Source organism: Elephas maximus, chromosome 11 (assembly GCF_024166365.1).
Source record: "Elephas maximus indicus isolate mEleMax1 chromosome 11, mEleMax1 primary haplotype, whole genome shotgun sequence".
NCBI classification, from domain to species: domain Eukaryota; kingdom Metazoa; phylum Chordata; class Mammalia; order Proboscidea; family Elephantidae; genus Elephas; species Elephas maximus.
In genome coordinates, this window is record NC_064829.1 from 21,048,850 (window position 1) to 21,066,745 (window position 17,896).

Sequence of the window (17,896 nt, forward strand, 5' to 3'; positions counted from 1 at the left end):
AGCATCACCCATGGTGGACAGATCTCAGAGGAGCTTCCAGACTAAGACAGACTAGGAAGAAAGGGCTGGCAATCCACTTCTGAAAATTAGCCAGTGAAAACCCTATGGATACCATAACAAAACACTGTCTGATATAGTGCTGGAAGATGAGCCCCCTGGGTTGGAAGGCAACAAAGGACTCAGCACGCTGGAGATCGTGAGGGTGGGGCAGCACTGGGCAGCGTTTTGTTCTGTTGTACATGGGATTGCCATGAGTTAGGGTGGACTTGATGGCAACTAACCACAATAACAACAACATATATGAGAGGTCATCTATAAAGCGATGGGATACAGAGGGATTAAAAGGAAATTAAACTTGTTTCCTCTGGTTATCTCTTCACAGGAATGGCCCAGGGGCACTGTGGTCCTCAGAGATGTGCCTCGTGGCTCTCCGTCTGTCTTAGGCTGGGTTCTCTAGAGAAGCAAAACCAGTGAAGCGTATATATGTATATATATATATATATATATACACATATACATCTCAAGGAAATAGCTCACGTGGTTGTAGAGGCTGGCAAGTCCCAAGTCCATGGGTCAGGCATCAGGCTGGAGGCTTCTCCTGACTCATGTAGCTGTAGGGGTTGACAAACCCGAGATACACAGGTAAGAGGGCAGGCTGCTGCCTCAAGTCCCAAGAACTGCAGGTCAGATGCGGACCAGCTGAATGCAGGATCCAGAGCAGAGCAAAAGCTTACAAGCCTTGCCAGAATGTCCACATATATTGGATGCTGGCCACACGCCCAAGGAAACTCCCTTTCAATGGATTGGCTGCTCATAGCAGATCTCATCATGGAGGTGATTACATTTTATCAGATCTCATCATAAAAGAGATTACACCATTATATGACTGCCAAACTAATCATAACTGCCAAAACACTGAGAATCATGGCCCAGCCAGCTTGACACACAACCTTAACAATCACACCGTCCTTGTCAGTGTATACATGTTGGTTAAAATTAGAAAATGCCTGGAAATCCATATCCCTAAAACATTTCACAACCATAAACCTTTTGGACAGGCATCGGCTTTGCACTTCATTGATATATTACCGTAAAAATGCTTTGGCTTTGTTTGCAGTGAGACCAAACAAAAATAATAATGTATGTTCTTTCAACTCAAAGCATCAATGGCTTCAAGAAAACTCTTGTATATACAGCTGTGTCAATATTTAGATACATATGCCTCTTAGTTGAATATCAAATGCACATAGAATCAACACAAAGCTGCTCTGACCGTTCATTTTAATGGGTGTGCTAGATGATTGAAGAGGGTGTGATTTCCTTGTTCATACACCAAACCACAGCTTAAGTGATTTCAGCAGTTGTAATACGCTCCAAAATTAACAGTAAGGTCAGCCTATGATTTTAGTTTGAAAATATAAAGGTCATTTTCTAATTTTTTAGATTGAAATACTAGCAGGGGCTTTGATATCATTACTGAATTGACTTCAAAGACTGCTAATTAGACCACTGTCCTTAAAACTTGCCTTATTATGCAACTTAGTAGAATTGGCTATTCTTTTAAAGTAAAATAAGAACTTTGCTTACATTGTAAACATGGCTACATCGTACTGTAGGCTGCTAAAACAATGAAAAAAAACCAGACATTGAAATTTATACTCTTAAAAAACAAAAAGAAAGAAAATAAATCAGTGACCCAAACTGGCAGATTATCTTTCGTAGCTTGCCTTTGATTTATAAATCTTTATTTTCCGCCCTAGGGAGGGTAGTGAAGGGTAGTTTAGAGTGCTTTGAATGGAAACTGTCTTCTGGTTGTGTTAATTTCCTGCTGGCGCTCAAGGCAGTTTATTCAGCATAGACTTTGACAAGTTTTGGTTTCAGAAGGTCAAAGATTTAGAGAAGAAGGCTGCTGTCTGGATAGATGAGACTGCGTTCACTTCAGATCTCTTTGTCTAAAATTTCCATATTCTTGATCAGTGGTGGCCAACGCCATGCTCAGGGACCTTGTGAACTTATAAGCTACTTAATAGTAAAATGTTGATACTGATAACATCAGTTGTTAACTAGTAGTCTGTTTGGTTCTCCTCACCACCCCGCAGTAGTGGTGAGTAGGTTAGTGGGACAATCCCATTGGATTGAAGCCCCTCAGGACAAGACTGTCTCCTGGCACGTTACAGCCCTCCTCCCTTGGCCTGCAGCCTTCACAGAGTCCAGAGGGGGTCAGGGAGCTCTATGCCCGGGTGGGGAGCGTTTCCCCTCTCAAAGAGGAGAAGCAAGGGTTTATGTTACCTCTGCTTTATGTCTTCCAAAACTGACTTTCAGCAGCTTGCGACAACATAACCAAACTAGCTGCCATGGAGTGAACTTGATTCTGACTCGTGGAGACCCCATGTATGTCAGAGTAGAGCTGTGCTGATTTTTCAGAAGTTGATGGCCAGGCCTTTCTTCTGAGGGACCTTTGGGTGGACTCAAACCTCCAACCTTCTGGCTAGCAACCAAGCATGTTAACTGTTTTCACCACGCAGGGACTTATGGGACAACAAAATCATGGTGGAACTGATCATATTTGCTAGATCTTTGGATGCTGGGACGAGGGAGGCCTGCAGGCAGGTTTGGAAGTCAGCAAGGAAAGAGGAAAGGTGGAAGAAGGAAAAAAACCTTATAGAGTAACTAGTGTATTCTATAAATATACCGTGTTAAATTCTTACTCCTATATCGTCTTCCTTAGTCTTTACAGCCAATCTGAGATATAGATAACCCCATTTTACTGATGAGGACACTTGGGCAAATAGTAGTTACTTGCCAAGCCCACCCAGTTAGAGGCTGGCTTTCCACTGCCCAAGCCCCATGCTCATTCCACTGCACTACACAGAAACAGGGATGTGGGGTTGCAATAGAGGAAGAGGGAGAAGGAAGGGAAGAAGAGGGACAAAGAGAAGGAACAAAAAAGCTGATGTGGGAGTCCTTTGAGATGCTACTGGTGGCTATTTGAGGCTAACTATACCTGGGGAAAGGGTCATCCCGAGAAAGACCCCAAGTAGGTAAACTTTGAAATTGTTCCTTTGACCCATCTTTTTCCAATTTCTTCATCTGGCTGCATCTTCACCATGAGGATCCTAGTCTAAGGAAGCTATTTCATAATTTCTCAGTTTAATGCCCATTCTTCCCAGGGACACTGCTGTATCATAGGAAATTTTTGCCAAGTCTCTACAAAATACTCTTGAGAAGAGAACACCTATTTCTTCAGTAGGATGCTCCCGCTTCCAGGTTAGCCTTGTGAGCAGGAGGTCTGAGTTTCTGTGCAGGAACAAGTTTCTTGGTCTTATTTTCAGTTCCTACAATATTCTGTTTCCAGATTGCTGACACACTTCCTTCCAGGGAGATGGCCCTTCCCTATCTCTGCCAGCTATCTGGCTTAACAGTCTGTAAAGATTTTATTTTTTATTATTTATTTATTTTTATTGTACTTTAGATGAAGGTTTACAGAACAAACTAGCTTCTCATTAAACAGTTAGTACCCATATTGTTTTATGACACTGGTTAACAACCCCATGACATGTCAATGCTCTCCCTTCTCAATGTTGGGTTCCCTATTGCCAGCATTCCTGTCCCCTCCTGCCTTCTGGTCCTTGCTCCTGGGCTGGTGTACCCCTTCAGTCTCGTTTTGTTTTATGGGCCTGTCCAGTCTTTGGCTGAAGGGTGAACCTCAGGAGTGACTTCATTACTGAGCTGATAAGGTGTCCAGGGGCCATACTCTCAGGGTTTCTCCAGACTCTGTCACGGCAGCAAGTCTGGTCTTTCTTTTTCAGTTAGAATTTTGTACTACATTTTCCTCCAGCTCTGTCTGGGACCTGCTATTGTGATTCCTGTCAGAGCAGTCAGTGGAGGTAGCCAGGCACCATCTAGGTGATAGACTCAGGCTGGTGGAGGCTGTGGTATTTGTGGTCCATTGGTCCTTTGGACTAATCTTTCCCTTGTGTTTTTCATTTTCTTCATCCTCCCTTGCTCAAGAAAGGGTGAGACCAGTGGAGTATCTTAGATGGCCATTCACAGGCTTTTAAGACCCCAGATGCTACCCACCAAAGAAGAATGTAGAACATTTTCTTCATAAGCTATGTTATGCCAATTTAGCTAGATGTTCCCCTGTAAAGACGTTTTGATTTTTGGTGTAAAAATGTCAAAAATTCACCGTAAATTTATCATTAGAAGTCAGCCCCTACACCGTATCTTTGTTAATGGGTTTATCACAGACTAACCTGACACACTGAACATATGGTTTTGCTCAAAAAATAGAAAAACACAGTAAGAACAAAATTCTTCTAGAAAGGGAATGGCAACAATAAATTTGGAATATAGTAATTTTGAAATGTCAAATGTATTTTGGATATTTTTGGATACATTTCACATTTTATTATTGAAAAGAGGCTTTTCAAAGCACATGAGTGTCTGAGCCCTCAGCACATAGGTGAGGTCAGATAAGGTCATCAGAGTAGAAGAGCAGCTTTTATTTTTATGAGTTTACACGAAAGACATTAACTAACACCGACTACGGGGCTGTAGAACACACCACCTTGGATCTGGCCACAGTTCTAAATCCTCTGCTCTGATGAGCACTGTGGTCAACGAGCCATTATGGTGGAGAAGTAAGATACCGTTAATGTTTCCAGGCAAATGAAATGACAAGAAGAAAAAAAGAAAAGAAAAAACCCACATGCCAAGGGCAGCTTTTGCTTATGAGGCTGAAGCTGCTTGTGAAGGCTGTGAGGTTTACTCTTAACTCTTACTAGTTTACCCCCTACTGCCTAACAGACACCGACTCAGCACCCACACCAGAGGGGTGACCAAAAGTGGGGTAAGCTCTGGAAATCATCTTGGCTATCGATCTCTTCATATAAGCCCATCTGTCCCAATGTTCAAAGACATTAAACTTTGCCAGAAAATCCAAACTCCCCGTTTCCTCAGTATAGGCATTCAAAAGGATCTGACATCATTTTGGTATTTTGAGTTCTCAACTATAAGTTAAGGAGCCCTGGTGGTGCAGTGGTTAAGTGCTTGGCTGCTAACCAATTCAAACCCACCAGCTGCTCCAAGGGAAAAAGATGTGGCAGTCTGCTTCTGTAAAGATTAAAGCCTTGGAAACCCTAGGGAGCATTTCTACTCTGTCTTATGGGGTCACTTCAAGTCAGAATCAGCTCAATGGCAACAGGTTTGATTTTGGTACCTATGAGGTATAAAACATTGTCTTTTAGGCAAATCTTACCACAGAACACACCCTGGTTACCAGTTCCAAAGGCTTGCTTTCAGCCTTGCGTGGCAGGTCTTTCTCTCCTCACTGCAGGCCTGCCGCCTCCTGCCTGGACACACCCATCTGAGCTCACCTGTCCCGCGTGCCTGTGCACAGCCAGCTGCAGGCTGGGGCAGGGCCCTCCCTCGTCTGAAAAGAGCCATCTGCCTACAGATGTCAGAGCCACTCCAAGGCAGCATGACTCAGCCCTCGCATGCCCTTTGCTCTCATTTCTCCTCCATGAAGGCAGGTGTGCTGAGCTTACCTGTGGAACTACGTGCCCTCCCCGAACACCTTTTCCCTGCTCCAATTTCAAGAGGGAAAATACCTCTTAAAAGGAATATTTGGAAGGCTCTGCTGTGGGATTCTTGGCATGTCAGGTCTTTCTCTCCTTCCCATTGCCCCAAACATCTCCCCTTCCCCCGAGATGTGTCTGATGTTTGTCCTTTACCCCAATTTTTTCAGGGTGTGGGATTGTCAACCTAAAATTAGAAGCCAGAAGTCATCAGTGTTATGGATAAAACATTGCAATTATATCTTTCGGACTTAATTTTTTCCTGTTCAACATTTCTTCTTCGTCGCAAAATAAAGCATTCTCGTGTGTTTCTGTCTTCCAAAGGACATTTCACTTTTAACCTCACTGTTAATAAGATATCAAATGGTATTTCCTTTCTGCTGATTTTAAAGCTTACACGAGGCTCCATAGTGCTGACCAGTGGACCCTGGCTTCAGAAACAGAGAAGGTACAAACTGCCTGACAAAAGTCCTCCTCAGGAAGTAGCACATGGAATCTTTGGTGATTTTCTCTTAGAACTTTGATGCTTGTTTTTTCTTAACATAAGGAAAGAAAAGAACAGAAAAAGATAATCCATCTAACATATTAATGTTACTTTCAGAGTCCTAGGGTAATCCAGAACAGAGCCATTTTTAAAGAAAAGGAAATGGGATTCCCTCCCCGGATGTGTATATTCCTTGACATGTTAAGCTGTAGGAAGCTGCCTTGAATTCATTCCACAGATGGAGAACAGCAAGTACGGTAATTAGCTACCCATTCACAAAGACTTCCACAGGAGGCTCGAGTCTAATTAAAAGTGTCCCACACACATTCGACAGAGCATGCTCCAAAGAGCCCCACATTCCAGATGCACTGAGGAGTCATGCACTGACCACACACACGACCCCGCCCGAACCCCTGCACCCGGAGCCGCCCCTACGATTCCACCCCAGCTAACAGAGAGCAAGCGCCAAGCCATCCAGCTTCCGCGGCACTCAGCCAAAAGATACGCAAGCAGACCTGGAAATGAGCCTGACCTCGGGGACTCCGGCCCCTCCGGTGACCTCCAGGGACTCTGAGCGGCCGAGAGACGAGGGAGGGAGCCAGAGGGTGCAAAAAGCCCCAGGCAGGCAGACAGGCTTTCTGCTTCCTGCCCTCATTTCTCCTCAAACTCTAATCTCTCTCTGGAGAAGAGAAATCTTTTTGGGGGGTTCAGACAGCCATGCTATCCAGTGGTAACCTCTAGCAGGATGACAGTTTTCAAATGATCTAATGCTCTCTTGATTTTCTGGCTGTTTATTTTGTCTCATTTTTACCTCTTTTCATTGCAAGTGGAAACCGTGCTTAAGCCGAGCAGGTAATGTAAAGCTATGACTGCAAAGCCATTCCTTGATAAAACATCAGAACAGCCTAGAGTGGACCTGGTGTTATCTGTAATTCTGCAGATAATTAACTGAGACTCTTGTTGTCCCTGGGGGAGTCTGCAGGCAAGGTCACTCTCACGGTCCTGCTTGCCTGTTTCTGTGTCCGATATTTTGTTAGGCAGGGAGGGACTTGAAGAGCTTTTCAACAGAAGTCCATTTTAATGGACAGAGGGACCTGAATTCCTACTTGGTCTAGCAGAAGGCCTGAGCATGCACTGTGTCCCTCACACCCTGCTTTCTTTGGACCCTGATACCCCACAGCCTGTGCCTCTTCCTTGTTCTCTCTCTGTATGGAGTAGCATACAGACGTCAGAAATCACGCCTTTTCAACCATGTTGGGTGCTGTGTGATTGTACTGACTCGGCAAAAGGGATGGAGCCCTGCTTTGGATTTGCCCCATACCCCCCTAGCTACAATCCTAAGCTCCTTCTTCAAACTCCAAGCCAACTGCACCCCTTTTTGTGAGTCAAACAAATGGCCTCGCCATTCTGACCCCTGGATTTTCTGCTCCCCACCCCCGTGCATTACCCATTTATCAAGCCACATTTCCCTTTAAAATTTGAAAACTCACCTTAAAGCCCACCACCTCTTCCAAGCAGCTTCCCCTGATTGAATGGGGATGAAGGGACCCTGGAAGCATGACTGACAAACTCCCAATAAACAAACACATAAACGTAGCCACACACACCCCCAAACAAAAACCGAATCTCACAAAAAAGAGAAAATTACACATTCTCTCTACTACTGGATTGTATGCTCCTAAGGGTGTAAGGAGATCAATTTTATAACCAATTAATCATTTCAGACAATGACGTATTTTTTTTAACATTCTCTGGGGTTATTCAGCAAAACACTCTGCTAGGTCTGCTTTCTCCTACAGGTTCTCCCTTTTCTTTGAAGCCCTCTTTCTTTTCTTCTTAGCTTCTTGAATGCATAACTAAAGGGATGACCACTCATCAATACTATGGTAAGGTGGTCCTCACAATCCCTCCCGGGTGGTGCATCACACCATCCAGGAAGAGCCCATACTGAGCTTGGCAAACGCCTTAACCACTGAATTTTCTCACCAGGAAACCTTAAGGGACTCTTCATGCCCATTTACTTCTGGGCAAGCCTGTTGGCTGGGCAAGGCTACAGGGCTAAAGCCTTCTAGAGAAAGTTCTGCTGAAAGAACCAAGGGCAAGGGCTACTGACAAGACTGTGTCCAGTTCCAAACAAAGCTTGCGTGCACAGGGCTTGCTGAAGAGCACTGGGGCTGTGACGATCACATCAGAAAATAGAAACAGACAGATTCACCTCTTGGGTTGGTGTCAATGCCACTTGTGGAGAGGTGAAGGACTTGTGGCAAAAAAGACCAGAACGAGGAGAAACACAAGATGGAAAGGCATAGCTGGCAATTAGAACATGGCCATCAAACACCACCGCCACATAAGCTTTCTAGCTACAAAGCCACACTGTGCAACCCTGAAGCAAAACATTACTGATTTTGTGGTTATAAAAACGTACCTTCGACTGCAGAACTCAGTTTTATGACACCTTGAATAAAAACAAAAAGTGGCGGTTATAGAATGGACCCAAATCACCCTTTGCAGTCTTCTCATAACACACATGCTTCAGATCTGGATTTTTTGCTGTTGTTCTGAGAATTTAACTAAACGTCAGTTTCAAAAACTAAGTAATTTTTAGCCCTTGATTAGATCTCTTGGATGACTTCATTTCACCACAAAAACCATTTGGGGGAATTTTTTTACTAAAAAGGGGGTCTGACATGTTTTTGGATGAGACCAGGCCAAGTCGGTCTGAGTAACTTTTTCTGGATATAAATTATGCTAGATAGTGGATCAATAAATTCACACAATGAGACACCAGCATTCAGTAGCTCCTATTTAGTACTGTGTATAGAGATCAATTTGATGGATGTTTGGCCAGTGTTTCTGTTGAAATATACTTCCAGTTGCCATTGATTCTGACTCATGATGACCCCATGTGTGCCAGGGTAGAACTGTGCGCCATACGGTTTTCAGTGGCTGATTTTTCAAAAGTAGATTGCTATGCCTTTCTTCCAAGGTGCCTCTGGGTGAACTCGAACCTCTAACCTTTTAGTTAGCAGCCAAGCGTGTTAACTGTTTGTACTACCAAAGGTCTGAGGACCTACTTGTGAAAAATCTGCCATCCACAGTTCTACTCTGACACACAAGAGATCGCCATGAGGGGGAATTGACTTGTTGGCCATTGTAACTGGTGGCCAGTGATTGGTGGTGAAAAACCTAATGGGTGGCCAAAAAACCATGGTGTGATCTGGTGGCTCTCTCCTCAGGGTGGTTTTGGTCTGAGGTAATTTTCTTGGTCTGATGTATTCAGCTTTCCTGCTGCCTGCAGGTCAGAAGGTAAAAAGGTGATATCAAGTTGTTCTTCACGTTGACTGAAAGATTCGTCTGCCTTTGGTGAATTTAAAGGTGAAAATACTAAACTAACACAGATTAGCCCTGATTTAATAATTTGATTTACACAGTGCTTTTTATAACTAAATCATAGTTATAAAAAAATAATATTCCCAAACTCTGTGACAGCCTTGATACTTTAGGCTGAGCAAAAAATCCAGAGTTTCATTTGGTTCAAATTCTGGTTCTCTATCGAACTGGAGAAGTTTCAAATCTAGAAGGGAAACAAAACCCTTTCAATGCTGGTAAACAAAATTGGCATCAGCATGAATACACACTGATTTCAACAGATTATGTCCACAAAAAAACAAACTCACTCTCCATTATCCTTCTGAAACAGATGCTTTTTTAAGTTACCTGTTGAATTTCATCTTTCCTGCAGAACCAGTGGTGTCTGGGAAATGTGTATGAACAGAGTATGCATATAATCACTGTACACATAAAAGTATGCATATACTTAATATAAATCTTACTGATAAAAAGATGTCTAGCACACAATTCACAAAGAACAGTAAAACACACGGCACTCTTTTACTGCAAATTCTATATAGCCAACTGATTCTCGCAGGATGGTTTTGTTGATTTTGGCCAAACTCTTGTATCTGGTGCCAACTTATGGTTGCAATTCAACCGTGACTTGACAAAATCACGCACTGAGTTGCATCCCAATCAACTCTTTTTCCAGTAAATTTACTGTTATTAAATCTGATATGTGATCGATGGTTAAAGGATTTCTCATCTTCATATAAATTCTATTCATTAAATTAAACCCTCTTTCAGCTTCAACATTGTGTGAATACCCGCCCCCCCGCCATGGCCTGTATTTCAAGCTGTCAGCTCGATGTCACTGAATGTGGAGTTGGGAAGAGAGGTGAAGTGGCACACCATTAGGCAATATTTCCACTATCCATGTACTGGGGATGTAAATAACCTCCAAAGTATGGATAACAGTAAAATGCTGTCAAATAATTAGAAAGTGATGAGCTTTAAATAGTTATTACCTTTGTCTCTAATATAATTTATTTAATTGGAAGTTTTTATATAGTTTAATTTACAGTAATGGTTGTGTTTAACAATTGGCTCCCAAATTCCTGAAAATGTTAACAGTTGGCTCTTGCAAGCTGGGATGAACTGACTGTAGCCATTACTGTCATAGTTAATGTTTCTTTCCACTTAGGCCCAGAGAAGAAAATATCGAACTTCAGAATGTTTTCTGGGATATTCACAAAAGGGTTTAAAACTTAATTGAACAGGCCATATGTTAGTAAGCCTAGCATTTACTATTATTTTGCCAGTAATCTTGAAAATACACTATAAACAGCGCACCTTGGAAAAAAGCAGTCATTGATGATCAACTAGGAACACAGCCTAAGTAGATTTGGCATTCTTTTGATCAGGTAACTAAACCAAGAGGCAAAGTCACATAAAAGTAGTCAGCTTATTAAGCAGTGATCCCATTTTTTCAAACTGTAGAAACTTCATATAGGAAGCCAAGTCAGAATATTATTTTTTTATCTGTATTTATTTTTGTAAATAAATTGTGCGAGCAAATGTCACTGAAATGAAAGGACAACCATTAAAATGTAAACAAATTCTTGGGGGTGGGGGTGGGGTAGGGGTAGGGGTGGGGTGGGGTAGGAGTAGGGGTGGGGTGGGGTAGGGGTAGGGGTAGGGGTGGGGTGGGGGCAGGGTGGGGTGAGGGTGGGGTGGGGGTAGGGGTGGGGTGGGGTGAGGGTGGGGTGGGGTGGGGGTGGGGTGGGGTGGGGTAGAACCCAACAATGCAGCTCTTGAGGAAGAAAGGAAGGTTAAACAATGAAGAAAAGGCTGGATTTAGAACTCTAATTAGAAACATCATTCATCATTTTAATAAAACTGTATTAATTTATTAGCTCCATATAAACTTTTTTTTTTAAAACCCAACTTAAGCTTTTCTCTATAGTAGGGTTTTTTAGGGTAGGCCTTTTTATTGCAAAATAACTACATCACACTGAGAGTCTAGAATTACTTAGATCTAGCTACATAGCTAATGTTAACATACAAAAAACTGTAGGAGGGGGAAAGTTATGATTTATCTTAAAATTTGAAGATTTAAGAAGTGATTGATGTTGATGTTAAAAAAGCTACACATAGTATTGCTGACCTCTGGGACACACAGCAGACATTGTCTGGTGAATGGTTGACATTGCTTGGAATTCAAGGCAAGCCATAGCACATACATATACATGTATACACACAGTGGATCCCAGCACTCCCCTCTTTTAACTCTTCTTAGTCTGCAGAAATATTTGAAAATAAAATAGGAAAGAAGAAAAAGAAAATCAGGGGTTCTTCTGTCAACTCAGTATCTTTAGTGTAGCAAAATTCCTAATGTGTGGGTAATATGTGTAGGCAATCTCCATTATCGTCCTGCAACTCAGAGCCAATCCCTAACCAGGTATGCTATCTGCAGCAGTTCTCCAATTCCGAAATTATCCCACCCTCTTCCCTACCATTTCCACCTAAGGATTACTTTCAGCTGATCTGCAGTAATTCAAAGGAAGAAGGGTCAGATTAAAAATAATTCATGCTAAAGTGTGAATAACCAAGGCTCACTAAAACCCCCAATGACATCTCAATGTTTTTGAAATAAAAATAAAATTTTAACCTTGGCTTTCAAAGCCCTATATGATTTATTGCTGCCTACTTATTCTGCTTCATCTCACATGACTATCTTCTTCGTTCAAGATGCTTCAACCACCTTTCTCTCTGTGGTTTGCAAATGTTAGTTCCTTTCTGCCCCAGGGCTTATGTACTTGTTGCTTCCTCTGGCTTGAATGTATTTCCTTTAACCCGCAAGATCTTCTATAGCTATAATGATATAATGTTGAAAGTATCCCCAAGAAGCAGTTTTATCTAGTACTTGGAGGCAAAATTATGCCCTAAAAGGACTTTAAGGAATATTGGCTAATAAGTTTTATTTCCAAATATCTCTAGAATCTGCAGTTCTCTTATCTCCACTGCCATTACCCTAGGCCAGATATCACAGCAAGGTTTACATGAATCTGTAGGATAAAGTGCTAACAGAGAAAGATGAGTTAAAAAGAACTAACCAGTTTTCAATATCCTTCTTCTAATTTCTTCCCAAAGGACAGCTAGCTAGAGTGCTCTTTTCAATAGGCAAATCCAATTATGTGGTACTTTCCCCTCCCCTTTAAAATTAAATGGTTTTTCATTATTCTTAAGATAAAGATTCAAGGCTTTAACATGGTCTGCAAAGCCCTGCATGATGTCACCTATGGCAGAATAAAAATGGCCACACATTCTTCCCACTAAGGAGTGGGGACCATGTCCCCTCTCCTTGAATCAGGGCAAGCTCTGTGACCGTTTTGATTAGTAGTAGAACATGGCGGAAGTGGTGCTTTGCCTGTGTCTGTGCCCAGATCTGATGAAACAGGCAGCTTCCTCTTCCTGTCTCCTGGAACCCTCCCTCTGAGGAACCCCAAGCCATCATGCTAGAAGTCCTGAGACTGTTGATGAAGAGCCCACATATAGACACTCTGATAAAAAAATCTCAGCTGAACCTAGACATCAAGCCATCCCTGTCAAAATGCCAGACATACGAATGAAGCTATCCTGGATTTTCCAGAACAGCCCATGTGCCAGTTGAATACCACGAAGTAACCTTCGTTGATTCCAAGAAAAACAAAAAACATTCACTTGGACCCTGCCTGAATTCCTGATTCACAAACTTGCGAGACATAGTAGCATGGTTGTGGTTTTAAGACTCGAAGTTTTGGGGCAGATTTTTTACACAGGAAGAGAAAACCAAAGAATAATTTGGTTCCTGGAAGTCAGGTACCCCAACCCACTGCCGTCGAGTTGATTCCGACTCATAGCGACTCTATAGGACAGAGTAGAACTGCCCCATAGAGTTTCCAAGGAGCACCTGGTGGATTTGAACTGCTGACCTTTTGGTTAGCTGACATAGCACTTCACCATTACCCCACCAGGTTTCCATGGAAGTCAGGTACAGCCGTAATAAAACCTGAAACCGTGGCATTTGCTTTGAGACTGGGCAGAGATTAAAAGCTAGAAAGTTTTGAGGAGACTGTTGGTGAAGGCTGGGAGGACAGGGAGAAAACTGTCATTGGAGGCTGGAGAAAAGGCAACTTCTTTTATGTCATTCCCTGTAATAACATGGAAATAGATAATATACCTAATGAACTCATGGGTTTTAGTAAAGAGATTTCCAGGCAAAATGCTTAAATACTAATTGACATTTAAAAATACCTACATATGATAAGATAAAGATAAGCTAAAAAAGAACCGTTCAATTTTCAAGCAAAATTTAAAGGAAGTAGAAAGAGCCAGAACTTGTTGGCTTAAAAAAATAAAATGGTTACCTATTTCTAGCCTCTTTAAAGGAAAATGACTCTCAAAGTAAGAAATGGACTCAGGATGAAGGTCATCTCAAGGGTGTGGCTGTAAGATCCTTTTTCCCCTTTTTCTCTGACTTCCGACATATTTAAGTACGTGCCTTGTAGAGCTTCTAAAATACAAAAAGGGCTTCTAAGAATCCTAATGGTGTGGTTTCACAGCTCCCTGACTCTAAGCCCAAGTCAAAGAAGGGCCTATCTTAAAGAGACTTGTGGATATGTGCTTTGTATAATGGAGTAAAACCTAATAAGATGCATAGGAAGCCCATAAAGATTTCCAGAGAATTATACTGATGGGCATCATCAGCTTGGACAAAAATGGACAGAGGCAGTTCAGAATGAAAAGAGTGCCTAAGGCCCCAAAACTTCTATGGGCAGGAAATAGGTTGAGAAGATCGTTCCCCTGTAAATGCCATTTATTATGGAAATGGATAACTCAGAAGGTGTAACCAAGAGTCCAGGGAGCAAGACTGGGCTTCTCAATCAAGGAACTGGCAATGTGTGGATTTCAAAATCGCAATGGACCAGTGATTGCTATATGCCTACTGTTCTTCCACTCTTTGAATGAGAATGTTCATCGTGGCTCTCTTATCCCTGTCTTTCATTTTATGTTGGGTGTGTGGGGGGAGATGCATTTTTTTTTAGTTTACAGGTCTTCATATTGACAGAAACTGTACTAGAGAACTACATCAAAGGAGCCTCATCAGCACCTGAAGTTTATTGAGATGGTAAGAACCTAGACTGTAAACTTCAGCTTGAGATGAGATTTTTGGAGGGCTTGAGAGGGGGGTGAATATATTTTGCCTTGGGGAGAACTGTGAATAATTTGTGTCCAGAGAATGAACTGTGGCTGACTAAATATGGCCACAAATGGTTGAAATTCTTCCCACCGAGAGGTCTGTGTTATTCCCCTTAGGTGTCTCTGACCACTTTGACCAACACAATATTGTGAAAGTGACACTCTGCCAGTGTCTGGGCCCAGACCTTAAGACTTCCTGTGTCTTGGAAAACACTGTCTGGTGGCGCTAAGCTGCTACGTAAGAAGTTTTGAAATTGTAGTGTTGGAGATACCACCTTATAGGTGCTCTGGGCCAGAGTCCCAGCTGAGACCTGGCTTCCATCCATTCACTCCAAGGTGCCAGGCAGATGAATAATGCCATCTAGGACCCTGTCAACAAGCCCAAGCTCCAGCTGAGTGTGGAACAGAAGAATCACCCAGCTGAGCCCTGGCTAAATTCCTGACTCATAAAATTGTATGGCATAATCAAATGGTTGTTTTTAAACTGTTGTATTTTGGGGGTAGTTTGTTATGTAACAAGAAAGATGTGGCAGTCTGCTTCTGTAGGGATTTATAGGCTCGGAAACTCTGTAGGGTTGCTATGAGTCAGAATAGACTCAACAGCAGTGGGTTTGGTTTTGGTTTTGTTATGCAGCAACAGAGAACTGAAACAGTCACCTGTGCCTAAATTTTCCAGTCTCATGTTGTATCTCTTCCCTTCATTCTCTGTATTCCTGCCATACTATCCTTTCAGTTCTTTGACTATTAATATGTCCCATCCTTTGCCTTTTTTGCATCCTTCAGTTCTTAGCTTACGAGGATTTTCTCATGGAAGTTCTCCCTGAACCTCTAGATTAGTTCCTTTTTACAGCAGATTCTCCCACAAGAACTCCATTTTTTTCTTTCAGAGTATTTGTCTCTGTAATTATTTGATTAATGTCCATCTCCACTCTAGACTATAAGCTCCATGAGACTAGAGGCCAAGACTGTTTTTGATCACGGTCTTCCTTGAGTCTAGCACAGTGTGTGGACACAGTAAATGTTGAGTAAGTATTTGTTAAGTAGATGAATGAAACATTTGATGCAGCTGATAAGGACTCCCCTTTTCACCATAGCCACTATTCTCTCTCACACACTGTGGAAATTTAGAATCAAAGCCAGAAGAACGGGGGAAAGACTCTGTGACTTCATGTTAGGCCATTAGCCCTGCTTTGCTATTGTCTGGGAAGGTAGCTAAGCACTTGTTGAGGTTCCTTTTGGTCGCTTCTATGTAGTGGGAAAGAGGAAGCATAAGGAAGCTTCTCGGCATTTGTGTGTCTGTACACAAAATAAAAAACCAGTGTGTGTTCAAATTAATGTCTTTGATGAAAATCAGGAAACCGTCCTGTGAGTCTAGAAAAAGTGTGAATGATGAAATTGTTTAAATTATTGCTAAATTTAAGTTTGGAAATAATTTCTTATTAGGTGTGAGCCCTTTTCTACCTACCCCTTCACCTAAAACTGTGTAAGAAAGAACAGTGTCTGCTGCAGGCATGAGTCCTGACATCTAGATAAAGATCTCGGACCCTTTCATACCATTCTCCCAGAGCTGCTGTCTTCACACCTAATTTGCATGTCTTCTGTTTTAAAAAATACATCTACCTACTGACTTGGAGCTCTGGTGGCACAGTGGTTAAGAGCTCAGCTACTAACCAAAAAGGTCGGCAGTTCAAATCTAACAGCCGCTCCTTGGAAACCCTATGGGGCAGTTCTGTTCCATCCTATAGGGTCACTACAAGTTGGAACCGACTCGAGGGCACCAATGATCTACTTACTTAGCCCTGTGGATGCAGAAAATAGTTGATCCATTGGAAGTCATTTTCTTAAAAGACAAGCCTCATTTTTGCTGTTATTGAAGTAAGTCCAGGCCTTTAAATGTGCCTTATAATTTCCATTTTGTAATTTAAAGAATATTTTCTTTCACCTCTTTGTATATCCCTTAACAGTAGTCTCCAAGTGGGTCTGTATACAGTATTTCATTAAAAGGGTTTATTAGGGCTCCACTTGGAGAAAAGACCTCTATTTGTCCATAACAGTCTTGCTTTTTTTATTAAAAGAGCAGGCAGGTATATTCCACATCATTTTAGTAAGTTCAGATACTCTGGGTCTTTGCCATTTCCACTTCTATGGTTTGCGCTCCCTCCCTAAGTGTACAATACTGTGCTTGTCCCTTTTGAATGTGTAACAGATTAAAGGCTGGGCAGGAGGCAGATGTAGGCACACCTTTGATCTCTCATCCTTGGGGGTTGAGGGAGGGCAGACACCTGGCCCTGCCGAGCTGGAAACAAAACACAGGCCCGGACTGGAATTACCCTTAAAGGGAGCCGCAGCCCCGCAGCAAAGGCAGCTGGATGCAATGAATGGCCACCGGAGGGAAGAGAGCGCGGCGGCTGCGCAAAGAATGCAACGGAAAGCCCTAACAATGTTACACGGGCTGGCTGGGTCGTCGGTTAGAAGAACCATTTCCGAGGCGGAGGAAGGAAAGATCAGGCAGCTGTATTAAGAAAAAATGAAAAGGAAATTATATTGCAAAAATCCAGCTGTGTACAAATGCTGAATGGCGATTTTGATGGCAATTCAGAAGCTGTCAAAAAAAACTTTTTAAGACTTTTTTTTTCCTTAGTGGAACTCTGTTTATTCGGGATTTCACCTTCGCACCAGGCTGCTGTGAACGTTCTGAGACTTACGAGTCCCGATTCCTCTGTGAGACTGCACTGCCCCCTGGTGTTGGTGGGCTGTTGTTACGCCATCACTGTGAAGCCAGAAGAAAGCTAATCAAGCGATGTAAAAGACGCAGGTCCCAGTCTTATCTAAGACGGAGAAACATATCTGAGACCATAGGATCAGGGAATATATTTTTTAAACCTCAAAATAGACAGACATCGTTTTGACAAGACATAGAATGAAAATTTGAAATTTCCTTTCTCCACCCTCAAGAGACTTTCTTGAGGTTTTCAAGTAGCTCTTAAAAGAAATATTTTGATTAGATTCTAATCTGCTGATTTTTAGTATACATATGGTCATATGAGTAGCTGCCCAACACCTACCCATTCTTAAGAACCAACTCAAATGTTTCCTCTACTGTAGAACCTTCCCGGACGTCTCAGCATTTTGTGTGGACCTGGACTGTGACATGGGTTGGTACCTGCTAGGTGGTACACACCTCTCTGTTCATGTTCTAACAAAAGGTGAAAGTGGGGATTGTACCTGATTTATCTTTGTATCCAACCAGCTAGCATGT

At 42.4% G+C, this 17,896-nt stretch overlaps 1 protein-coding gene across 25 annotated transcripts in view; it reads right to left on the reverse strand.

Moving 5' to 3' along the window:
• Window positions 1–17,896, reverse strand: part of DLGAP1 (DLG associated protein 1) — a 1,139,806-nt gene that overhangs the window by 142,466 nt on the left and 979,444 nt on the right. For 20 of the 25 annotated variants that reach the window (XM_049901330.1, XM_049901331.1, XM_049901313.1 and 17 more), the window contains one exon: window positions 8,489–8,518. The exons of the other annotated variants lie outside the window; for them this stretch is intronic. In XM_049901330.1, the coding sequence (XP_049757287.1) occupies window positions 8,489–8,518 (30 nt within the window). The remainder of the gene's footprint in view (window positions 1–8,488; window positions 8,519–17,896) is intronic. 25 annotated transcript variants of the gene reach the window in all.